The sequence below is a fragment of the Mesoplodon densirostris genome, chromosome 16, assembly GCF_025265405.1.
Source record: "Mesoplodon densirostris isolate mMesDen1 chromosome 16, mMesDen1 primary haplotype, whole genome shotgun sequence".
Taxonomy (NCBI): Eukaryota; Metazoa; Chordata; class Mammalia; order Artiodactyla; family Ziphiidae; genus Mesoplodon; species Mesoplodon densirostris.
In genome coordinates this window covers 58,254,620-58,280,689 of record NC_082676.1, presented here as the reverse complement: position 1 = coordinate 58,280,689, position 26,070 = coordinate 58,254,620, and the positions used below count along the sequence as shown (strand labels likewise).

Below are 26,070 nucleotides of genomic sequence, written 5' to 3'. Positions count from 1 at the left end.
ACGGTTGCCATTATTTCAGCATGTCAGCCTGTTGAAGACCCTCCAATAGACTACTCATAACCTTCTGAGGTCGGTCAAGCGATTTGGTCCCAAACAAGGAACTGAAATTAACATCAGGCGCAAGTCCGTGTTTAAGGGAGCATGGGCAAATTAGAGCATGTCTAGAGGCGAGAAATCTGACAGCTCAGACCACCTGGTAGGGTGAGAATTTTCTGCTGGTCCCTTACTTGCTTCCTTTGCATGTTTACTTATTCTTGGCGGGCTCCAGACTTCTGTAGGGAGACTGGTCAGAGATGAGGCTGCCTGCTTCTGAGCTGGGCATCCGAAGGCATCGTTGGGCGGGCTGAGGGCGACAGGAGGGGCTGCCAGAGTCCGGGAGCGGCTGCCTCACTCTGTTTCTCACACCATGCGTTGCCTGGCCACACGCCCCGCCGGGTCCTACCTGCCAGAGCCCCAAGGTAAAAAGGCGGGTGGAGGACGTTGGGGATGAGAACGCTTCTTGATTTAGGGTGAGGTCTCAGCTCATCCCGCCGTCCCAAATTATCAGAGACATTGCTCTGAACTGGGGTGTGAGGGTGGCGAGAGGGGTCTTTGTCCTACTGGGGTTTTTGGAAGAAGTGAGGTGGTTTGCCATTTCCTTCCACTGAGGGACATTCTGTCTGCCCAGATGCCTGGAATGCAAGAGGGCTTTAGCAGCCTGAAGGGTACTAGAGGGCTGACTTTCAGGGGGCGTGTTGTTAGCTCTCAGCATTCATGACCCGGCTAGGCCAACCACAAGGTCCTCTCTCTGCCAGGTAAACACTGAGGAGCTCACCCTTGAAGGGTGGAACCCCTGCCAGATCCACCCCATCCCCGGGAAGCAAGGAAACCAAAGCCAGAGTCAGCCCCTTGGTATAGATGTTAAGCCCCAGCTGGTGGGCAATACAGTCACCTGGACCGATGCTGCCCTCTCCCCAGTTTCCAAACGGTGTTTTGGGGAAAAAGTAGGGGACAGGGGACAGATGATGAGAGACAGCATAGCACAGAAAACTGGTACCAGCTCTGAAGGCAGCACGGCAGGTTTGAATCGCAGCTGCACTGTTGCCTGGGTGTGAAGTGACACTGAACAATTCCCCAACCTACTCTGAGTCTGTTTTCCTGGGCTGTTAAATGGGATTAGGGGGAAACTCTTATTACAAGACAAAGGTGAGGAATCAAAGGGTCTAGCACAGTGCCTGGTGCATTGTAGGATCTGAAGACACACATAGGAGCCCGTTATTAGTGTGGCTGAGACTGTAGGACTCCTCTTCTCAGATGTTGCTCAAATGTGAGGCTTCCTCTGAACCTGCAGATTGATGACAAGTTTGCCAGCTCTGTTGGTTGCAGCCAGAGCTTGTTGGGGGAGTTTTCCAGGGGGAGAGAGAGTTCAGAAGTTACCTTGACCCACCCCTCCCACAATACCAGATGAGGAAATCCAAGCCTGGGAAGGGAGGTGACCTCCCCAAGGTCTCATTTGGAGCAGGGGTCCAGGACCTCTGGAAGAGGAAGGGTGAGAGGAAAGTGGCTAGGAGGTGTGTGGTGATGGGAACTCAGGGCTGCCAGGGCTGAATTTCCAGCCAGGGAATTTCCTTGAGGAATTTTCTCTTCCTCCCAAGGGCATCCGGCTTCCCAGGAGTGAATGGCTCAGCGAGCAAGCCCCTGTGCCCTGCAGGGGTGGTTTGCCAGCTTCAAGGTGGGGCTGAGGTGGAGGGAAATTGAGGGCCAGACAGGGGTGTGGATGAGCTCCCTGCAAACCAGGGCTTGTATATCATATGCCTACGGGCAGGCTGCCTCCTCCAAAGCTGGGCACTGGCCATTTTTAGGAGCTGATTAGACGCTCCAGGGAGTGTGGGGGGTGGACTAGGTGCTTCTGAGAAAGCACGTGGCAGGCGCAGCAGGGGGAGGCTCGGGTGCCTGCTTACTCCCCAGCTTGGGTTGGCGCAAGCCCCTTGGTGCAGAGAGAAAGTGAAAGAGAAAAAGGGCAGCCACAGTGGGTGGAGGCGGGGTGGCCAGGCGACTGCTCTCCCCAAGCTCGCTTGCTCGCTGCAGCCCCAGAGCTGGCGGGAGGGAGAAGCCACTGGCAGCGCGCAGGAGTCCAGGGAACAGCGGCAGGTAACCAAAGTCCCCTTAGCAGCCCCTGAAGTGGGGCTGGGAATAGAGGTTCAGAGCCTGGTAGCTACTTGCCTGAGATCACACAGCAAGGCTGGGAGGAGGAGGAAGTTAATGTGCAGAGTGCACACCCTAGAAACTCCTCGTTTCCAGCAACCCTGGAAGGATTCCACGCAGGACCTGGGAGCGGGGAACCCGGAGCTGGGCTGCTTTGCCCAGAGCACCGGGGCCCAGGGGAGGCGGCGGGGAGAGCCGGTGGGAGCGGCAGCGTCTGCAGAGAGATGGGGACACAGAAGGAGCACGCAGAGAAGGGAGGCGGTGTGGCCAAACGATCGGTAGACAGTCTCCCTGCGTGTCCTAGAATCTGAAGAAGCGCGTAGGGGCGCGCGGAGAGAGACACAGGCTTTTCTTCTACGGCTTTTCTTCTACCGGGGGGGCCTAGGACCGGGGCTGCACTTCTCTGAGCCTCAGTTTCCCTCTTGAATCACGTTCCCCCTCTGACTCTGGAGTCTGGGTACCCGGCCCTTTTGGTGGGGTCCCCAGCACAGGGAGGGCTATGGGGAGACATTTAAACGTTGGATTGGAGAAATCTCACTTCTCTTTTACCATCTTGGGGGGCAGGGGCTTTCCTGGACTGTGTTTGACCGTCCGCATCTCTACCGCAAGTTGGGGTCCTGAGCTACAACCTCTAAGGAGAGAAACTAAGGGCCTCCGGAAAGGGATTGGGGTGGGGCACTCCGGGGTCCCAGAATATCAGAATTGGAGCCACCATGTCTAGCTCTGTCTGGGACCCTTAAAACCCGCAGTTCTCCCTTGAGTCCCACAGCATCTCTCTCCACCCTAGGTGACACATGGGAGGGGACATAAGTGCCCCACCTCCAATTGCGGCCAGGAGTTCCTAAATTTGGCAGGAAGTCTTCCATCTATGTGCCACTCCCCCCACCCCCACCCCAAAAAAACTACCATTCCCAGCCAATCAGAAGGTTAAGGAAATTAGTGCTTCTTGCTCTAGGGCCTGGTGGAGCTGAAAGTGCAGAAGATGAGACCCCAGCAAATCATCACTTTCCAAATCCCAGCCTGCCTTAGGCGAGGACCTGGTCTCCAAGATCCCAGAATATGGAGTGGAAGCGTCCTCAGAGACGACTGAGCCAGGGGGTCCCAGGCTTCCCACACGTGGGAATCACCCAGAAGCCTGTTTAGAGTGCAAGTTCCCAGCCCCCACCCCCAGATCCCATTGACTTGGCCTGGAGTGGCGCTCCCAATGGCAGGTTAACTGGCTATGGGATGTGTGTGTGTGTGTGTGTGTGTGTATGTGATTCCTATCTCAGAGGTCCAGAGGTCATACATACATTGAAAAGCACTGAGGTCCAACCCCAGTACCTACTCCATGTTCTAAAACCTCTGGGGACTTCCTGGGAGGTTTTGTCAAAGTCCACATAGCCAAGTTATTAGCGGAATCAGGATTTGAAACCATGTCCCCTGAGAGCCCATCCAGTACCTGGGCGGAGGTGGGAGCCTACACAAATACAGGGCGGGTCCTGGATAGTCAGAGGGAGACTTGTTGATACAGCAAAGTCTGTCTGATGGCAGGGACCTGGCATCTAGTACCTTGTGGAGAGTAGAATCAGAAAATTAACACAGGGACCCTGCTCCAAGGCCTGGTCTTGGGCAATCAGGGAAGTGGCCTGAGGGAGAGGGTAAAGCTTATGTACTTGGCTTTCAGACTTGGCATCAGTCACCCTGAGTAACTGACTTCCCCTCCCGAGGGGCATCTATAAGATAAGACACGAGTGCTTTCTTGATGATTTCCTGACCTTCACAGAAGCACTTTGCAAAAACCACCAAAGAATACACATGTGCCTGGTGTAACCCTTACAGATTCTAGAGGGATCGTTTAGAAAGATCTGAGAGGTCGTCATTGAGCACACGTCCGTTGTGTTTCCAAAGACTTTGGCACATACATGATCCGTGGTCCAAGGACAGTTCTCAGAGAAGCCTTGATTGACACTGGTTCTCATAGGAAGGACATTGGTGCTTTTCTGATTTTCTTTTAATCCTCCTTTTTTGTGTGAGTAGGCGTGTTAGCAGCACTCTAATACTAATGTTTCTTTTTAACAAAGTGGGAGGGCAGCTGATATTAATTTGATAACAGTTTTGCTTTCAATGGCAAGTGAGACTTCAGTTTTTGTTTTTGGAGTTTTTTTCATGCAAGGTAGTGAAAGGAAGTTTTCATCTTTTTAAAACATAAAATTTAGCAAGGTAATCATTTTTAAGTGTACAATTCAACGGCATTAAGTACATTCACGATGTTGTGCAGCCATCACCACCATCCGTCTCCCAAACTTTTTCATGGTCCAAGCTGAAACTCTGTCCCCATTAAGCACTAACTCCCCATTCTCCCCTTGCCCCCGGCCCCTGGCAACCACGCTTCTACTTTCTGTTTCTATGAGTTTGACCACTCTAGGTGACTCACATAAGTGGAATTATACAACATTTGTTCTTTTTTTGGGGGGGGGGGTATGCGGGCCTCTCACTGCTGTGGCCTCTCCCGTCGCGGAGCACAGGCTCCGGACGCGCAGGCCCAGCGGCCATGGCTCACGGCCCAGCCACTCCGCGGCATGTGGGATCTTCCTGGACCGGGGCACGAACCCGTGTCCCCTGCATTGGCAGGCGGACTCTCAACCACTGCGCCACCAGGGAAGCCCCACAACATTTGTTCTTTTGTGTCTGGCTTTTTTCACTTAGCATAACATCTTCAAGGTTCAACCATGTTGCAGCATGTGTCAGAACTTCATTCTTTTTTATGGCTGAATAATATTCCATTGTGTGGATGGACTACATTTTCTCTATCCATTCACCTGTCAGCAGACACTTGGGTTGTTTCCATCTTTTGTCTTTCGTGAATAGTGCTGCTACAAACATTTGTGGACAAGAATGTATTTGTGGCTTCCCTGGTGGCGCAGTGGTTGAGAGTCCACCTGCCGATGCAGGGGACACAGGTTCGTGCCCCGGTCTGGGAGGATCCCACATGCCGCGGAGCGGCTGGGCCCGTGAGCCATGGCCGCTGAGCCTGCGCGTCCGGAGCCTGCGCTCCGCAACGGGAGAGGCCACAACAGTGGGAGGCCCGCGTACCACAAAAAAAAAAAAAAAAAAAAAAGAATGTATTTGCATCCCTGCTTTCAATTCTAGAAAGTTTTCTTTTAAAATAAGTGTTTGGGTTTTTTTCAAGTTAATTTAAGGAAAATGCTTGGGTAAATTATACAACAGGTGGTATGCAGATATAACCAATAAAACTGTAAAGTAGGCAGGCGAATGTCTGAAGTTTGGAAGACTCTGGATTAGCGGAAAGACCCTGTAGCTCTTGTAACAATCTAGGCTCGGGGGATGGGGCTACTAGGTCAAGGGGATGGCTGCTGAGGGACTTTTGGAAGGAAAAATATAGGAATTGGGGACCAACCTAACCTAAGCGCAGAGTCTTGGGGTTTCCAGCTGGGGAGAAGTAGAAAGGTGGTAGAAATGCAGGGTCTGGAAGGTTCCCTTGGAGGAAGGAAAAGCCATAGAGCCATGCAAACTGAGAGGCAATGTCTTCTAGGCAATTGGAAACTCAGGCTGCCTTGGAAATAAAACCGATCTAAGTTCTCAGTCATCACAATGCAAGTGTGTGTATGTGAGTGTGTTGGAGGAGGGGTGCCCAAGGGCGATGCTCATGTAAAAATACAGATTTCTGGACCCCACCCCAGACTTACCTCAGGGAGTGAGGTCCGGCTGCCGTGTGTTTAGCACCCACTTCAGGCAATTCTGATTCACAGCCAAGCTTGCTAACTGTCATCAGATGCTGGCAGGCAGGGCTGGCATATGATTTATTTACCTCGGAGTCTCCAGCACGGAGCGAAGGGCCTGCCGCAGGCTTAGGTGCTGTGTTAGGCCAAGCTGGGGGTTAGGACTGGATTTGGGAGCCTGGCTTTGCTAACTGCAGCCATAAGCCCCTCATTCCCCACTCCAGCACCCAGCTCAGGTTTTCTTCCACGAAAAACTTGTTGGACTCCTTTTCGGCTCACCGACTGCAGCTGGGAAGCTTGGGGCTTGCAGAGGGAAGGCCACGCGGAGGTCGGTCGGGAGGCTTACGTTCTGGTCAAGCACTGGGGCCCCCTCCTCCCCTGGCTGCAGCTCTTCCAGCTGTCTCCGCCCTCCTCCCCTCCCCCTCCCCCCAGTACCGTCAGGCTCCTCAGCCCCAGTAACTGTGCCATTTACAGCCACTACACGCAGCCGCCGGGCTTGTCTTGTTTGAGCTCCAAGATTTTCCAAGTTGTGATGAGCTGGATGTCCTCCAGGGAGTCCAGAGAAGATAGGCGGCTTGCCCAAGGGCTCAGAGGTGGTCTCTGTGGGGTCTTTTGTGGGCTTCCGTATGATTTCCAGGCCCTACCTGAGGAAAAACAGAACCAAGTTGTCTCAGGTGGGGTTCCCCGGGAAGCAGACTCAGAGGTGGAGATTTGCACACGGGACGTTTACTGGGGAGAGGTCTCCAGGTTGGGGAGAGGGCCCCTGGGGGAAAGGGAAGAAGCAGCACCGGGCAGAGTGAGGGGTTGGGCTGCAATACGGTCACGACAGAGGCCCCAGCCGATCCCGTGGGGAGGGCGGAAGCTGGGACGGCCAGGGTTATCCCAAATAGAGACTCCCAGAGCAGACCTTTGCATGCCTACAGGCAGCAATCACTGCATGTGGGTACAGTGATTGGAAAAGGGTGTGACTTTGGGCTATTCCCAGAGAGGTTGAGTTGTGTTTGTTTGTTTGTTTGGCCACACAGCGCGGCATGCAGAATCTTAGTGACCCCACCAGGGATCGAACCCACGCCCCCTGCAGTGCAAGCGCGGAGCCTTAACCACTGGACCACCAGGGAAGTCCCCCCAGAGAGGTTGAGCTGTGACCTGTGAGCCAGTTGCCCTCTAGCAGTTGGTCCTTAAGGGACTGTAGCACACCACAGAATCTACATTTTTTTTTTTTTTGAAATTGTCAAATCAGAGAGCATCTGGTAGCCAAGGCCTAAACTGTCATCTGAAGTTGTCTTTTTTACTGTCTTCTGTGCAGCCCCTTTTGGGGAGCGGAGGGTTCTGCCTTTCCCCCCACCACCTCACCCCCATCCCCTTTAATTGAATAGCTCCATTATCACCTGTTCTGGGATTTGGGCTTCTTGTACAATTTCATTTGAAAGCCGCTGTTCTAGCATGGCATTCTTATTTAACAGATGAGGCCACTGGGGACCAGAGAGGGAAAGGGGCTTGCCCAGGGTCACATAGCCTGTCAGATGCAGAGCAGGGCGCAGATCTCAGGTCTCATGACCCCCTGTGTGGATCCTGTCTCACCAGTCTGTTGTAAACTCAGCGGTCCATAGCTGCATCAGTCCACTTCTTCTGCCCTCACTCCAACTGCTGAGAAGCTCTGTGGCCAGGAGTGGAGCCAATCTTGCTTCCATTTCCAGCTTTCCTGCTCTGAGACCCCTTTATCCTGGCACAGGCTAGTCTCAGCCCAGAGAGGCTGGGGAGCTATGATGGAAATGCCAAGATCCTTGAGGGGGCTGGAACTGAGGAGGGCGAGGTGAAGCAACAGGCTAGGTCCAATGGGGAATAACTCTTTGTGCCCTGTGGTTCCCAGACAGCTTACTTCCTAATCCCTTTTCAGTCTGAGCTGGTGCCAGAGCTGGGGAAACAAACCCAGCACCCCAGATACCACAACTCCCATGCTTCCTGCTCCTTCCTTTGTGGAACTGGCCAGTTTGGGCACTCAGGGCCAGTCCCCTCCAAGCCTTTCTGTTGGAAGACACCCTCATGTGTGTCCCAATCCCACCATGGGGCAGGACAGAATTCAGTCCTGCCTTTCCCTGCCCCAATCACCCATCCATCCCAAACCATCATCTTTCCAGCAGATCAGAGATAGACGTGACCTTAGAAGGCCTGCAGCCCAACGGTTGCAAACCCAAATGCCTAAGGGGCCGTAACTGTGCCCAATGGGACCCAGCAGAATGCAATAGGGAGTAGTGGGGTCTTTGGCAACAATTAATTGTATATTCTATATGGAGACATTGCGATGGTAATTAAGACACACTATACACACACAAATTGTCTTGGGAAACAAAACACCTAGGCCTATAGGCCTGAGTCACCCTTCATTTCGAATCCGTACTCCAAACCAAGCCCCCTTTGGTGCAGAGGAGGAGCCTGCGGTCAGAGTCAGGCACCAAAGCCACCCAATTACAATATTTCAAGACTTCTCCTTGTCGCGTCTGCTGGCTCCTATTACATTGGAAGATGTAATAGGAGACACACACACACACACACGCACACATACACACGCACCTTCCAATCTCCCCGCCTGGAGGAGAAGTGACTAGAACCTCGAGCTGCCTTCCAGCCCCATTGCCCCTCAGCATTGCCAAATACCTTAGTTTCCACTCTGTCTCTTGTGACCTCCACAAGCCTCTCCAGGAAGTGAAAGTCTTGAGTGAGACCAGCAGTTTCCAGAAGTTCTCTCTGCCTCATTTGCCTGGGTTGCCCATACTGGACCAGCAAAGGGGGCGGAGAGCTAGGGCTTCCTCCTCTATAGATGGTGCCCACTTTCCCTGTTCATCTCCAAGTCCTGCACGTTCTCATCTCCTCCGCCAGGACTGGGGGCTCCTGGGCTCAAATCCCCCCATTCCTGGACAGCCTACAGGGTGGCAACAGTGCAGTTTTCTTCCTTTTTGAGCATCTACAGGTGTCGGGCCTTTTTTGGTGAGCCACAGAAACACAGAAGCCCCATGAGGCTTCCATCATTGTTGGTGTTGTTTTGTTTTGTTTCCTTTTAACTTCAGGAACCTTTCAATCTTCAGTTAACTTCATATCTCAGTTCGCAGTACACTATGATCTTGGTCCACATGAGGCATCTCTCTTAATTAATTTCCCTTTCCCCCGTTCTCTTTCCTCTTTCTGAGCACCCGTTCGAATGCACTCAGGGTGTATCCTTTTGTTTGCATGTGTTCTTCTTAAATACGTGTTGCTTTTTTTATGTGCCTGTATGTCACTCTGCACATCTAGAACTGGGCTATCAGAACTCATTCTGCTTCTTACTTTTTCACTCTGTACTATGTTATTTTATTTTTAAGATTTTTTTTGATGTGGCATTTTTAACATCTTTATTGAATTTGTTACAATATTGCTTCTGTTTTATGTTTTGGTTTTTTTGGCCATGAGGCATGTGGGATCCCAGCTCCCCGACCAGGGATTGTATCCACACCCCCCTGCACCGGAAGGCAGAGTCCTAACCACTGGACTGCCAGGGAAGTCCCTGTACTATGTTATTAAGATCCACCTCCATGTTCATTTGGTCTGTTGCTTCTAAGTATTGCATCATCCTCTACAGATTGCAGCAGCTACTTTGTACTGTCCTCCCCCTAGCAATAGACACCCAGGTGGCCTCCAACTCCTGGTCACCACAAATAGCACAATGGTGAGCAACTTCAGATGGGTGTCCTTGTGGAGCTGTGGGAGAATTTCTTTGGTATGTATATACCCAAGAATTGAATCACTGTGTTGTAGGATCTCTACATCCTTAGGTATTCTAAGTGGTGCCAGGTTGTTCTGCAGGTGGCCACAAACATCCACTCCCACCAACCCCTTGGCATTGCCCAGCTTTCTAATTTTTGCCAGTTGTATGGTGGCAAGTGACACCTTGCTGCTTTCATTTTGGAACTTACATCTTAGTAACACTTCTTGGATATGTCACTTTAGGCAAGTCATAGCAACCTACTGAGATCGACACTATGCCACCTAAAGGCAATAGATTCCACAACTCAGAGAGGCTGAATAACTTATCTGAGGTCTAACAGTTAGTGTGGAACTGTAATTTGAACCCAGAGGTCACACTCTTAACCACTGTACCATTATCATCACATTTTGTCTCTTTTCTAAAATATCATCCGGGTCTACACTGCAAGCTTCTTGTCAGGGGCTATGTTTTAAACCTCTCTAGGGCCCCTGGAGAACTGAGCCCAGTGACTTTCTTACAGGGGATGCTCAGTAAATCATTGTTTTACAGGTTTGGAGAGAAAAAAGTGCAAGGTGTCTTGTTGAGTTTATCTGGAGGGCTACAGGGTGCAAGAAGCAAAGAGGAACATCCACAGAGATGCTGACTGGGGGCTGGTTGTGGTAGATAAGTAACCCCGGGCTCCTGGCTTCTGGCCACCATGTGGCCTGCGGAAGGAGCTTGTCATGAAGTTGGGGAGCAGAGTGGTGTTAGGGGGCCTTGGGGGAAAGGCAGGGGGGAAAGCCGATAGGCAATGAGGAATCTAGAATCCCCAAATGCCTCATCTGAGTGGACTCCCACACCCAGTTGGTGAAACTAAGGCTCGGAAGGGTAGAGAATGGTATTCAAGATCAAAGGCAGAGCTGGAACTCAAACCCCATGTCTCTAGACACATGGTTCAGAGACTTTCCATTCCCTCCTCTGGAGAAGATCACAGTCAACAAGTAGGGAAGTATTTCTTCTCATGCTCCTTCATCACAGTGCATAGCAGTGCTGAAGGCTTTGGGGTAGCAAAGGAGTCCCCTTCTCCCTCTCAATGCCTCCTCACCCCTTCAAGGATATACCGCCCTCTCTGGGAAGAAAGCAGCTGATAACTGAGCCTAACCTCATTGTCATCGTCTGTACAATGTGTACAATAATACCAATCTCCCAGAACTATTGTGACAATTGAAACAAGATAATAAATAGAGAGCATCCAGCACAACCCCAGACACAAAAGACTCTCCCTAGCAGAGGTGGAGCACAGAAAGGCTGCAGAAACTGAATATCAAGGTCTGAGCTAGAACATTCTGGTAATACTTGATTTCCCTCAGGGGAGAGAGGAATGAACCTTTATTTCAAAAACGCTTTTGGTGTGTATGTGCTTTCAAAACCTGCAGTGTAGTGTGAAATGGGGATGGAAACAAACCCCAAAAGGGACTTTTGGCGGCAAAAGGATTAGGAACTTTTTCTCAAGTTGGATGTGGAAGGTGGTGGCCCAGGGGGCGGGGTGGGTCCAAAAAGAACCTTCTAAAAATACTGCCCACTTACCAGAAATGCACAACGCACTCCTCTGCTGCACCCCAGACAGCTCCTCAAAAGGAGAACTCGTCTTGCCACCCATGCCTCCTCGCTCCAGGCGAAGGCACCTCCCCAGGGTGGCCAGGGGGCCAGAGCCTGGAAGAAGCTGAGCCTTGGTGCCAGGCAGCTGCCTCAGATCCCAGCTCATTGCTCTTCTCTTTGAGCCTGTTTCTTCATCTGAGAAATGGAAATACAAATAGCTAATGTGTGAGTTCAGCTAAACGGGATAATGTCTATAAATCATGTCGTTTGGTGCCTGGCACTCAGAGGGCACCTATGAAGTCTAGCTAGGCACCATCAGTCCTACTGATGGAGAGAGGCTGCCACATGCTGGAGCCCGGGGGTAGCTGAGCTAGAGGAAGGGTTCTTGCACTCAAGGGCTCCTCGGCTGTAGGATCTGTCCTGTGCTGGGGCAGCTGACAGGGACTCGCTCCTCTGCAGTGAGGCGGTCAGGGCTCTCTGCCTCCAGGCTGCTCTGGAATTGCAGGAGGAGGAAAGAGTCCAGTTAGGAGGCTTTGAAGCACTTCCTAAGCATCTAGAGACACAGGAAACATGGTTGTGGGAACCCCGGGAGGTCCCAGGCCAAGTTGATTTTGGCATGAATGGGGGGTGCCATGGCACTTCGGGGAGCTCTAAGCTGCAAGCCTAGATTCTCAGGCTCCCAATATAATGGACTTCCTTTGACCGTGGGCCTCCTATGTGCCTGACACACCACGCAGAGCCCTTCTTGGCCTTTTGATGGTCCCACAAGGTAAGTATCATTATCCCAATCTAGTGGTGGGAAAGCTGATACTCAGAGAGGTTAAGTCACTTGCCTAAGGTCTCCCAGCCAGGATTCAAACTCAAGTTCTCCAACCAGGTGACCTTGGACAGGTCATTTCAGCGAAGTGTCTGAGTATCCTCCTCGGTCAAATAGGTATAATACTCCACCTGCCTTCTCCCTAGGGCTCTTTGTGAGCTCAGATTGGGGGCTGGAGGCAGAAGTCTGTTGTGAGCTGCAAATCTTCGTCTATTCAAGAGGAAGGGTGTAAGATTCAGGCTTTGTCTTGGAGATGCAGGAAGGTGCTGAGGTGTATGCTGGGGGTGTCTGAGAGCAGACTTTCCAGGTTGCACTGCTGGCTCTGGGGTTTGCTTGTTCCTATGGAGGTTGTGGGGTCTCCTTATACAAAAGAACAGAAAGCTTGGCTTCACAATGTGGTAACGCAGGAATGGAAGAGAAAGGATCCCTTTATCAATCTCACAGAGGTAAGAGGTGAATTAATAATAGTAATAATAACAACCATCACCCACGTTGTGCTCATCAAGTGTGTGTTGGATGCTGTTCTATGCTTCCATTCATTAAGCACTTACTAAGTGACAGTCACCTTCCTAAGGGCTCTACATGAATTAACTCACCTAAGCCTTATGAGCTACCAAGTATTATTATTCCCATTTTACAGATGAGGAAACTGAGGGAATTCCCTGGTGGTCCAGTGGTTAAGACTCTGTGCTTCCACTGCAGGGGGCCTGGGTTCAATCTCTGGTCAGGGAACTAAGATCCTGCAAGCCATGCATGTGGCCAAAAAATTAAAAAATAAAAATAAATATGAGGAAACTGAGGCTTCAAGATATTTAAAAAATGAAATTCCCAGGTTGTGGTAAGTTGGTAGATAGGAGTGGTTTCAGAGTCAGGCAGTTTGGCTCCAAAAGCTCAAAGGAGTTGCCTTCTTTCTCCACTGTCAGTGTATTTCCCTGGTATTTGATCACATTTGGTGATGCTGTCCAATGTTTGAAGCTGAGCTTGTCAGTAAGCTAGACTTCTTCAGGCTCTTCCCCACTGTACCTCCCTCCATCGCCCATCTGTGATGGGACCCAGTCTCTATTCCTGAGCCTAGATAAATGGGGTGCTTATTTGACTGGATATATTCTGATTGGCAGGAAAGAGCACGGACTGGGAGTCTTGTGCTAGGGGATCAGGTGCAGGTTCCACCACCGGCAGACTCTTGGGCCTCGTGCAAGGTACGTCCCCTCTCAGGGTCTCATCTCCTCCTCTGTAGGATGAAGGAGATTGAGCTTGAAAGTCCCTGGCTGACCTTGTGGGAAAACTGAGAATTTGAGTGACTTGACTAAAGTCACACATTTCGTTCATGGAATTGCTGGGGTTAGTCCCGAGCTGTTGTCCCCCGATGCCACAGTCTGGAGAAAGAGGCAGATGGCTACCATGTAGGCTCACAATAAAGACCACAGACTGAAAAATGGGAGGCAGGCAGCAGGGAAGATTTAGGGCAAGGAGGTCTTCTCTCACCACCCTGGACAGAACAGTAGATTGCTTCACTGGCTCCCAGGACAACTTGTTGGGAGAAGTGGAACCCTCCCCGCACCTCCCGGCCTTGGCCCCTCTCCAAGAAACGGGAGGTGGTGGCCCCATCTTTCAGTTCTGCTTCCTCCAGTCATGGTTGGCTGGGCCTTTAACGCAAGCCTGCTATGTCTGTGTTCCTGTAGCCCCCACCCAACCCATTATAAACAGTCCACCCTGGCCAGAGCCTCTCGTTGGACTGGAAAGTTCCTTCTCTGTGATATGTGGGTCTGTGTTGAGACCCTCCAGAGCTAGCAAGAGTTGTTGATGAGTGAAAGGAGAAGAAGCACCTGGGAGGTGGTGGTAAGTTGTGCATGTGTGTTTTCTCATGACCTTTCCCTGCTTCAGTTTCATTTTATTCTGGCCCAGGCTGGGCACTCAGAAGGCTGTCTTAGATCCTCTGGCCAGCTCTCTTCTCACCTTCTTCAAGAAGCTTCTTTTGATTCTTTCCAGCATGTATCTGCATCCCAAGTATAGCGGGTTGAATAGTGCCCCCCCCCCCCCGCCAAAGATATGTCCACATCAAATCCCTGGAACCTGATTTGGGGAAAAAAAGTCTTTGCAGATGTAATTAAGTTAAGGATCTTGAACTAATATCCTGGATTATCTGGGTGGGCCCTAAATCAATGTCCGTTTAAGAGAAAGGCAGAAGATGAGGAGGTGATGTGACCCCTAAGGCAGAGAATGGAGTGATGTGGCCACAAGGTCACAAGTCAAGGAATGCCATCAATTCCCAAAGATGGAAGAGGCAAGGAAGGATTCTCCCCTGGAGCCTCCAGAGGGACCATGGCCCTGCCTCCACCTTGATTTTAGACTTCTGGCCTCCAGAACTGTGAGGGAATAAGACTCCGTTGCTTCAAGCTACTAGGCTTGTGGTACTTTGTTGCAATAGCAATAGGAAATGAACAGACCATGGAATCATAGACTCCCTGCACTAGAGAGTAGGGCAGGGTCATTGGAGCCACGCAGATGAAGTTTCACACTGGCTCTAGCCAGCAAGAGCTGCACATCGGGGCCTGCTTAGCCTTTCTGAGCCTCACGCTGCTCATTTGCAAAAGGGAGACCATAATGCCTACTTCCCAGTGCCAGTGTTTTGTTTTGTTTTAACAGCTTTATTGGGATATAATTCAAATGTCAGACAATTCACCCATTTAAAGTGTACAATTCAATGGCCTTTTTAGTATATTCACACAGTTGTGCAACCAACCCTCAGCCAACTTTAGAATACTTCATCATTCCCCCAGAAGAAACTTCATACCCACTAGCAATTGTTCCCCATTTCCCTCCACAATTCTCTGTCCACTGTAGCCAACTATGAATTTACTTTCTATCTCCAAAGATTTGTTTGTTCTGTATATTTCATATAAATGGAATCATACAAAATGTGCCTTTGTGTGTGGCTTCTTTCACTTATCAGGATGTTTTCAAATTTCATCCATGTTGAAGCATGTATCAGTACTTTCTTCCTTTTTATGTCTGAGTACTATTCCACTGTATGGATATACCACATTTTGTTTATCCATGTATCCATTGATGGCCATTTGAATTGTTTCCATTTTTGGGCTATTATGAAGTATGTTTTTATGCACATTTGTATACAAGTTTTTGTGTGGACACAGCCAGGGTTGTTTTGAAGATTAAATGAAGTCGAACCTAAGGTATCTGATATGTCCTCCAACAATTAATAATGAGAGATATTAGAGGAAATATGCCCCAACTCTTTCAATTTACAGATTAGGAAACTGAAGCATGGAGAGGAGCACAGACTTGCTTGAGGTCATCCAAGGCAGGAGAGCATAACACTTAAATGCAGGTCCATGAATCAGACTGCCCAGAACTAAATCTTGGTTGGACTTGGGTTACCTTATGTAGGTCACTTCACCTCTACGAGCCTCAGTTTACTCATGTGTAAAATGAGGTTCGTAATAGTACCTACCTCATGTGGTTGTTGACGTGAGGATTAAATGTGCTAGACCATGTGTCTGGCACATAGTAGGTGCTCTGTACATCTTAGCTGTTATCATTCATGGTAGTGCCAGCAGCAGAACTTAGGTCTCCTGGCTCCCAGGTATGAGAGGTCTTGAATCTACACGTCTCCAGTTCCCTTTTCTGTATCATGGGCATCTTCCCAGTGTGACTGTAGGTTCTGTGGAGGAAAGACATAGGGCTTCTTCTCCCCACTGCCCTGAGCACATAAGAGGTGCCGAATGAGAACCTTTGCTCACTTTCTTTGGCTCCTGCCAACCCTGGCCTTCACCATGTGACCCAGCTGGAGACTGTGGTAGGTGTTCATCCCCTGCATCTTTCCAACACCCCATGAGCTAACCGAGTGCATCTCCCTTCCAGGCAGTGGACAGCACACAACCATGGAGTTGGGGCCTCTAGAGGGCGGGTACCTGGAGCTTCTCAACAGCAACGCTGACCCTTTGCAGCTCTACCACCTCTATGACCGGATGGACCTGGCTGGAGAAGAAGAGATAGAGCTCTGCTCAGGTGGGCTCTCCTCCGTCTGGCCCCTTCCAAGTCCCTCCCCACCCCTCTGCCTGCAGTAGAGATGGCAACCAGGGGAAGTCCTGGCTGTGGAATTCCGGTCAGCACCACGGACAGCTGCAACTCCCTGCCACGCTGGCTCCTAACGGGAGCATCTCCCAGCCCGCCCTGCCTCTCCCTCCTTCCCCGCCAGCCCTCTTCCCAGATCTTTCCTGCTTCATCCAAGTGGCTTTTCCTCCCAGAACCTGATACGGACACCATCAACTGCGAACAGTTCAGCAGGCTGCTGTGTGATATGGAAGGTGATGAAGAGACCAGGGAGGCTTATGCCAATATCGGTGAGGAAGCATCATGAACACAGAAAAAGGACAACTGAGGGAAAAGATTCTTTTATCTGTTTTGTTAATCTCACCCATTCACCAGGATCCTCCAGGCCCTCCCTCAGAAATCAGGGCAAGAGGGGATGGGGAGCGAGGGTTAAAAGGACAGAGAATCAGGGAAAGAAGGGAGATGGAGAAAGGTAGGGAAATAGACCCCTTCACTAATGAACACCAGGCAAACAAATCTCACTTTTCCATCTTCTGCCTCCATTTCTATACTTTTTTCTATTTGTTGCTCTTCTTTCCTTCCCAGAAAGCCCATATCATATGCCCCTCCCTCCCTTTCTCCTCAGCTCCTAAGCTAAACTACTCTAGTATTTGTAATAACTACCTTTGGGGAGCACTTGTAGCCTGCAAATCACTGTGCATGTGTGATCACATTGAATCCTTACGAAAACAAAGGAAGTAGATACTATTAGTATCTTCATTTTACAGATGAGGAAATTGAGGTTTAGAGAGATAAAGAATCTACCCAAGGCTGCGTTAGAGACAGTAATGAGCAGGTCTGAAATTCAAAGTCCTTATTGTTCACCACAAGAAGGAAAGTATCTAGAGTGGGGAGGTTTGGTAAGGCTCGAGCTGAGCGGCTGGTGTGCAGCTTTAAAAAGACCTACAGCTATCAGACAAAGGCAGAACCCTTTGGGACTCTCTGGGGAGAGGTGTTTCTGTTGTTTTTTGTGGGGGGTGAAGGATCCCTCCTTACCAGGCTCCCCACTGTCTCGTACAGAGGCTTTGTTGAATTAGAAAAAGATGCCCCTTCTTCTAGAGGATGCAGCCCCCATTAAGATGTAACAGCTTGGCTATCAAAGTGCAGGCTGGATTCCTGCCCCCATTTGCCCTTTAGGCTGGGCACCCTGTACAGTGAACAACCTGCACAGATGTTCTTAGTGGCCCTTTTCCTGGCATCCCAAGAATCACATCACTTAGGAGGTCCGGCATGAACATGGCTAGACTTTCCCCAACACATAGTTAATCCAGCATCATACAAGGGCAAAAAATGGAGAGGAGCAGTAACTGTATGTGTCTCAAAGATTACAGAACGGAGAACCTGCCTGCTTCCTTTCCTTCCTGCGAATTTACTTGGGAGAAGCAGAACTGTTTAGGGCTGAGAGTATTCACATTTCCTCACAACTGGGGGCAGTAATGAATGAGTTGGGCTTTTTCCCAAATCACTTAGGATTGGGGGGCTTTTCCCCCTTAGGGGCATCTACACAGGAAGTGGGAACAAGTGGAGGAGGCAGCTTCACCCAAGTCTGTTCCTAAAGTCTCTGGTCCTGGGCATGCAGTCATCTGAGGCACCCCGAAGTATTACATTGGCTTCCATTCCCACAAAATGGGAATAATAATCACACCTGCCTCATGGGATCACTGTGAGGATTGAATAAGTTTCTGTGCATAAAGTGTTGAGAGTAGGAATTTGCAAAGGGTAAGCATTCAATAAGTGTTAGGTACCACCCCACCACTACCATCAACACCATCATCATTATATTTATCATCATCATCATCATCATCATCATCACCATTTATGCCCTCACTCCATTCCTCACTCAGAAGCCTTTTATGGCTCCCCACGGCCTATAAAATCCAGTCCTAACTTTCCCCAACATGAAACTTTTACTGAAGACAACTATTTCTAAGAGTTTCCCAAACCCCTCTCCTCACTCTGTCCCCACTACCCAGAAAGCCCTACACTTTTCACCTCTCAGACTCTACCCCCCCAATCTTTCAAGGTCTGGCTTCAGGACCCCTTCCTCTGGGAAGCCCTCCCTGATTGCCCCATCCCACTATACACTCTCTCCTCTTGCCATGATAACTGTCTTCCCGTTGGCTCCAAACCATGTTCCACTTCATATAATTAACCACCATTGATTGTCTACTGTGTACTGGCTACTGTGTTGATTGCTTTAAATGCAGAGCCTCTAACCCTCACCATCCAGCCCTGGGTCATAGGTGTTATTTATTCTCATTACACAGATGAGGAAATGGGGGCCCAGAGAGGTTAAGTAACTGACCCAAGAGTGTACAGCTAGTAGGGCAATTGGGGAGTAGAACTGGAATTTAAACTCAAACCCAAGACAACTCTACTATGCTCTGTTGCACTACTTTATAGCAATAGATAAATTTGTATGCATACATATCATCCCTTCAATTAGATTAAGAGCCCATGAAGTTTCAGTGTTCCTTCATTAATTTGATCATTCATTCAGCAAACATTTATTGAGGCCCAGTGTGTGCTAGGTCTGGAGGGTCACGGTTCCCCGATGCCCAGCCCAAGGCCGGGCTGGGCAATAAGCATTGCCCAGCATTCAGTGAGAACTAGTTGATTGACTGCACTTTTTCTTGTCTGGGCAGCGGAACTGGACCAGTATGTCTTCCAGGACTCCCAGCTGGAGGGCCTGAGCAAAGACATTTTCAGTAAGTTGGGGGGGTCTTGGCTCAGCCTGCATTTCCTTCCTGGTTCCTTGGAGAGTGCTGTAATACCCGACGACCACCCTTTGATGGATGGTCAGATCATCCCCAACATAGGGACAATGGAAGCTCACCTTGGACGTCCACTGACTGTGTGTGTTGGTGTCTTTGGTTTTTCCCCGTAGTCGATCACATAGGACTGGAAGAAATGATCAGCGAGAGTGTGGAGGTGTTGGAGGAAGCAGGACAGAAAAGTCAGAAAAGACGTGAGTGAGCCCCTCCCTGATCAGGCCTAGCCTTGCTTGACTCCCGGCCATGCCTTGGCTCTAAAACCTGTTACGGCTCCCAGTTGCTTCCCTCGTTAAGTTCTGTCTGCTCTGCCAGGCTTGGGTGTCCCATCCACCTCTCCCCTCACCGCTGCTCCCTGGTGACCCAGGGAGGAAGCAGACGGCCCAGGATCAAATGGCCCCTCTCCTGATGGGTCTCTACCTCTGGCTGTTTTGATTGCCATTTCCAAAAGGACCTCTGGGCTCTGGCTTCTCTTTCATCCTTAGTTGTCACCCCTGTATTTAAGGGAGGTCTTCAAGCACAGTTTTTTCCCAGCAAGATCTGGGTTTGAATCCTGGATCTGCTGTTTATAGTCTATATGCACTTGGGCAAGTACCTGCATCTCTCTGAGCCTCCTGGTCAGTCTCCCTGCCTCCTTAATCTGTCCTTACCTGGCAGCCAATGTGGACTTTTAAATGCAAATCAGATCATTTTGCTGCCCTGATAACCCTCCAATGGCTACAAAATACATACCATAAGGGCTGTTTGATCTGGCCCTTCCCACCTCTCCTAACTCACTATGAGCCACCATGCTCCAGCCATACTGGCTTCTTTCCATTCCTGTAACCCATGTATCCCTTTCAGCCTCAGGGCCTTTGCACTTGCTGTTCTCTCTATCTGGAATGTCCTCCCCCTTCCCATGGTGGGCTTGGGAATCTGTTAGGTCTTGGCCAGCATGTCACCTCCTCCTGAAGGCTTTCCTAGACCAACTTTTTCCATATAAATTACCTCACTTATTTTCACCTTGTTTGTGTCTCTCCTTCACTGCAGCACTTGTCACAATTTGGACTTATTTTATTTATTGCCTTTTGCTTAGTTCCCCCACTGTGAGGACAGGGACCTTGTCTTTCTTATTACTATATCCCCAGCACCTGGCACATGGCTGGCATGCAGGAGCACCTCAATAAATATCCACTGAATGAAAATTTCCATAAAATGGGCCTAACAGTTAATCAAAAGCTTACTATGTGCCAGACCATGTGTAAACCCTGTACCTAGTTATTTAATTTGAACAGATAAACAGGTGCATGGCATAAAAATTCAAAATGTGTAAAAAATATTCAGTGAAAAAAAATCTCCCTCCCATCCTTTTCCCCCAGTCCCTCATTTTCCCTCCCTGAAGACAACCTATGTTGCCAGTGCCCTTTTGGTCTTGTTAGGAATATTCTATTCGTCTAAAAGCCAGCTCTTAAAAAAAAATTTTTTTTTCACACAAATGACCACATTTTACCTACACTCTTTCTTCATTTAACATGTCTGGGAGGTTATTTTCTTAGCACTAATGGAAAACACATGGTCCTGCCTCCAGGAATTTCCCTTTCTTTCTATTTTCTTCCTTCCTTCCTTCCTTCCTTCCTTCCTTCCTTCCTTCCTTTCTTTTTCTTCCTTTCTCTTCCTCTCTCTTTCTCTTTTATTCTTCTTCCTCCTTTCCTTCCTCCCTCCTTCTCTTCCTTCTTTCTTTCTTTCTTTTCATTTCATAAACATTTCCCTAATACTTTATTATGAAAAGTTTCAACATACAGCAAAGATGGAAGAGTTGTACTACAAACAACCATGTACCCATCACTTACATTCTACCATCAGTGTTTGGCGATAGTGGTCTTAACACATCTCTAGCCATCCCTCTATTCATCCACCCATCCAACCATTTTATTTTTGGAACATTTCAAGGTAAATTGCAGACACCAGTACTGCCCCATATGTCCTTTAGCATCCTTGTTATTTTTAGGGCTGTGTGGTATTTCACATAATCAACTATAATTTGGTTCATCAGCCTCTTGCTAAGGGACACATAGGGGTTTTCTCAATGTGTTACATGCTTGATACTCACTCAACTGATTTCCAGTGCATTCCTGTGAAGTGGGAATCACTGCCCCCATTTCACAGATGAGAGATCAAAGGCTCAGAGAGGCTGTGTTGCAGAGACACACAGCTAGGAAGGGACCAAAAGCAGGGTTTTTTTTTAAATTGTTAGTATTATTTTTTTAAACTCAAACTCATCTTGTGTCCCCTCTGTGGCTCTGCGTCTCCCAGTGCCTCACTGTCCTGGGTGCTTCAAATGGGGTTTGGACTCAAGCAAATGAGCGGGGGCAGAAATTTGGGGGGGCTGGGGAGGGAAAGGGACCCCCAAGGCCACTTCCCAGCCATTTAAGGCAATTCTATAGGGCCTGCTGGGGTCCACAAGCCCCTCCTGGCTTGGAATACCCCTTCCCTGGGGCTGATGACCATATCGTTCTCTCTGCAGCCTTCCCAGAGGAGCTGCCTGTGGATCTGAAGCACAGGAAGCTAGGTGAGCAGGGCGGGTGGGTCCTGGGAGATTGATGGGCAGGAAAGCCAGGGCCTCCTCAGGCCCGCATGTAAACTGACATTTGAAAGCCAGGGCTCAGAGAGCTGAAGCCACTTGTCTGAGATCACACAGCAAGTGAGAGGTGGAGTTGAGATTCAAACCAAGATCATGATTCCATAGCCCGTGCTCTGAAGCTCAGGGACTGCTGGGAGATTCAGCTCCTCCTACAAAGCCTCTCCCCTAACACCTCCCTCCTCTTAACTCTGAGTCAGAGTTGAGACCCCACCCTACCACCACCACCTAGTTCCACTGCCCCTCCAGGCCACATGTCTCCTTTCAGAGTGTAGAGCCACCTCGGATCAGCTGGTTACCCAGTGCCCTCCCGCCCTCCGTAGAACCCCCATGCCTCAGTGAGCCTCTTCCCCCATACTCATCAGTCCCCCACCAGATGTTCCTCCCCTCCCTGCCTCTCCGCTCCCCTCCCACTCAGTTGTTATTGCAAAGGTTGGGCAACTAGCCCCTCTGCAGGGAACAGACTGAGGAATGAAAGCCTCATAGTCCGATGGAGGAAGCCTGGCCCCTGCCCTCAGAAAGTTCTAATCTGATGGAGAAGACAGGGACCCTGCCTGCGAAGACCCCAGGATGCTGGAGAAATAGTCTCTGTCTTCAGGGAGCTCCCAATCTGATGGGGGAGGCAAGTCTCCACCCTCCTAGGGCTCCCAATTAAATGGAGGAGATAAACTCCTGCCCCAGTCTGATGGGCAGTGCTTGGGGCCTCTTAGGGGGCCAGGGGCTCAGTGACTGGCTGTAGAAGCTGTAGGGGCCTGGGCTAACAGCCTATTCATAGGTCTATCCCACCCCTAGCTCTCCATGGCCGGAAGCTCTCAGGGCCCAGCCACAAAGAGGAGGCTGAGGGTAGAGGGCTGCCTGGCACAGAGCAGTTGCTGATAAAACCAGCTTCACCCAGGGCGGAGAAGAGGACAGGAGTTTCCTTTCACGGCCAGCAGAGATCTGCTCCCAGAGCGCTCCCTACCCTGGGAAGGCCCCTGCAGGCACCCACCCAGATCTCACCCAGCCTCTAACATTGGCCCTTCCTCACAGCTGAGCCCCTAGCGATGCCCGTGGTGACTGGTGCTTTCCTGGTGGGGCTAGTGAGCGACTCTTCGGCTCAGCCCTGCCCGTCACCACCTGTTCTGTTCAACAAGGAGCCAGCATCCAGCCAGACCCGGCTGAAGGACACCGGTATGTTAGGGGGCTTGGAGAGGGTGGGCTTCCCCACTCCCCGGAGGCAGGAGCCACCAGGGACAGGAATTCCTCCCCCTACTAGTGTCCCCCACTTCTGTCCCAGCCAATGCCATCCTCAGTGTCCCCATCAACCCAGTCTGTGCCAGAAAACATGCCCTGGAAGGAAACACATTCCTAGGAGACACAGCAGGGAATCCCCGCCAACTAGGGAATTCACCCGCCAGCCCTGTGCTTTCATCAGCTGGGAACTGAGCACCCTCTCTGTGCCAGCAACACCACCACAGGCAAGCAGACACAGCTGCGGCTCTCTGGAAGACTGGAGCCCTTTAGAAGGGAGTCAGCTGTTAATTAAGATGTAAATGGAGAATCCCACCTCACCGCCTTTGTCTCTTGCAGTGCCCCCTTCCAGTTCCTTGTTGAGCTGCCTGAGTCTCCCTGCTGGACCCATCCAGATCATCCCCACTCTCTCCACTCTGCCCCAGGGGCTCTGGCAAATCTCAGGGGCTGGGACAGGGGTCTCCAGTATACTCATCTACCAAGGTGAGTATGCGAGGCCGGGCTCCCCACCCCCTCTGCCTGTGACCTGACTACTCCCTGATCCCATCCCCACCCCACCCCACCCCTGTCCCAGATATTTGGCAGTTTTAGCCTAGCACCTTCTCATGATCCTCCTTCCCCAGAACACCCATCTCTGTCCCCATTTCCCAAAAATCAAAACGGAGGAGCAGACCTCCCCAACGTGGTCTGGGTGAGTGACACACCAAGTGGCTAAGTGGCATTTTTTGGGTCACTTTCCCCTAGTAAGCCTTAGTTTCTCCTTTTTTTTTCAAAAAAACCTAAACTTTATTATTTTAAAATCACAGCATCGGGACTTTCCTGGCGGTCCGGTGGTTAAGACTTTGCCTTCCAGTGCAGGGGGTGTGGGTTCGATCCCTGGTCACAGAGCTAATATCCCACGTGCTTCATGGCCCAAAAACCAAAACATAAAAACAGAAGCAATACTGTAACAAATTCAATAAAGACTTTAAAAATGGTCCACATCAAAAAAAAATCTAAAAAAAGTACAATATCAATGCATGCTCATTAACAAGCCAAGCAGTAAGAGATACTTACAAGAGTTACTGAGTCTCTCCCTCACTCTTTTAGTAGACGGTTGTGAACAGTTTGGTATGCATCCTTGCACAGCTTTCTCTGAATTGCCTTGTTTCCAGGTCAGTAAAATGGTCCCTGCTGACCTGCCACATTGAAAGGTTGTGAATTGTCCAAGGGAAGGCACGTTGGGCTCTAAGGGATGGGAGAGAGAATGAGGCTAAGGGGATACTTCCAGTCAATTCAAGAGCATCTTTTGAAGGTTGCATGCCAGTTTTTGTATAATGCATTGGTGCCCCAGGAGCAAGAGGGTGTTCTGGGCATCCAGGAAAATGGGTACTGACCACACAGTGGGAAAAGTGCCATAGTAGCACTTGCCCTAAGCTCCCTATGAGCTGATTGTGTCCATTTCACAGATGGGAAAACCGAGGCTCTGGGAGCCTAGTTGTAACTCAAGAGCTCTTTCCTCAACTTCGGCCTGAAATGTCTTCCTCTAGAAGTTCCCCTCGCCTTTCCCCAGACTCCCAGCCCTACAGCCTGATTTGGGAAGGGGGTGACCCAAGTGGCCTCCTTGTTGTTTCTATACTCCTTTCCCTCCCCCATGTAGGTGAGATGCCCCAGGCCAGCCAAACACCCGCCTCCAGCAGCACAGCTGTCCACAGCCTCCCGAAGTCCCCAGACCGGCCCGGCTCCACCAGCCCCTTTGCCCCATCGGCAGCTGACCTCCCCAGCATGCCTGAACCAGCCCTGACCTCCCGTGCAAACCTAACAGGTAAGAATCATCAGGGCCTGTGAGAGTTACTGGAAGCAGAACTGAGGCCCTGGGGGAAGGGATTGCCTCTGACAATGAGGTCCACGAACAGAGCTGCCTGCAGACATGGGCAAGTTGTGTTTGTGTAAAACAGGGCAGGGAGGGTCTCCAGGGAGGGGGGATACATGGGAGGGTTGGTGAGGGGAACAATTGGAGAATCCATGCCAAACCTAAACAGGGCCACCAGCCTTCACCATCTTGTTACATGGCAGGAAAACAGGCTCAATGCAGCCAGATCTTCTGAATTGTCAGCAGAATCTGGAGATCTTGATTTTAACATAGATATTGTGATTTTTAAAACACTGGTGAAAAATTTTAAAGTACAGCTGGCTAAAAAAAGACATCTTTGAGCAGGATACAGCCTCGGGTCACCACCTGGTAACCTCCATCTTGCGGAGACTCAGCCCACGTCAGCTCTGACCTTGTGATACTCAGAGGACTGATGCCCCAGAGGGAGGGAGGTCCCTGGGGCACCCCTCACCCTAACTCTGACACTGGCTTCTTCCCCTCCAGAGGATGAGATGTCCCCCACCCAATGCCCAGCAGCTCACAAGGCCTCCAGCAAGCTTCCCAAGTGGCCTGGTGAGTGGTGGCAGGGTCCCTCTGCCTGGGTGCTGGAGGTTTCCTGTCACTCATTCACCCAACACTTATTCAATCCCTCACTTGTTGGCTCATTCATTCATTCATTCATTCACGTGCTCATTTGATCCCACCGTCTCAGCATTCATTCCGCCAGTTATAGCCACACTTAGAGCAACATTTACTGAGGACCTGCCCCTCGTAAGCCCATGCTAGGTGTTGACATCTTGTTTGTGAGGCTGAGAGAATGAAACAGGGAAGCGTGGGTGATTGAGAGAGTGGATGAAGGCAGGAGTGGATGATGGGTGTGGGAGAGATGGAAGGTGGGAATGAAAGGGCAGCTGAGAGAATGGCGAGACGACTGAGTCTGACTCTGTTCCAGGTACACTTCCAGGCACATGAGATGTAGTCAATCATTAAAGTTGTAAACAGGGACTTCCCTGGTGGTCCAGTGGTTAAGACTCTGCGCTTCCATTGCAGGGGGCACGGGTTTAATCGCTAGTCAGGGAACTAAGATCCCGCATGCCTCCCGGGATTGTTTGCAGCCAAAACAAACAAACAAACAAAGTCATGAACAACCCTAGTATGATCCCTGTTTTACAGATGAGGAAACTGAGGCCTAGTGGGGGTATATCACATGCTCAACATAATGGTAATAAGTGGTGGAGCTGGAACTTGAACCAGAAACCTGGATTCCACTATCTTAACTCTTACCACCACCAACCCCCCCATGACCTCCCTATGGTCAGTGAACAAAAGAAGGTTAGTGAGTAAATGAAAGAGTGGACAGATAATCACGTGAGAAGATGAGTGAATGAATGGGTGTAGGAATGCATGAATGAGTGTCTGGGTAATTGAGGGAGGCAGCTAATCAAGA

At 50.2% G+C, this 26,070-nt stretch overlaps 1 protein-coding gene across 1 annotated transcript in view; it reads left to right on the top strand.

Annotated features, from left to right (window-relative positions):
- Positions 1–362: 362 nt before the first annotated feature.
- The window catches only part of CIITA (class II major histocompatibility complex transactivator), a 37,856-nt gene continuing 12,148 nt past the window's right edge, over positions 363–26,070 (top strand). Inside the window, exons 1-10 of the mRNA XM_060077921.1 lie at positions 363–458; positions 15,923–16,069; positions 16,309–16,404; positions 18,799–18,861; positions 19,041–19,121; positions 21,428–21,472; positions 22,571–22,723; positions 23,111–23,254; positions 24,411–24,575; positions 25,128–25,196. Of these exons, the coding sequence (XP_059933904.1) occupies positions 407–458; positions 15,923–16,069; positions 16,309–16,404; positions 18,799–18,861; positions 19,041–19,121; positions 21,428–21,472; positions 22,571–22,723; positions 23,111–23,254; positions 24,411–24,575; positions 25,128–25,196 (1,015 nt within the window). The 5' untranslated portion in view covers positions 363–406. The remainder of the gene's footprint in view (positions 459–15,922; positions 16,070–16,308; positions 16,405–18,798; positions 18,862–19,040; positions 19,122–21,427; positions 21,473–22,570; positions 22,724–23,110; positions 23,255–24,410; positions 24,576–25,127; positions 25,197–26,070) is intronic.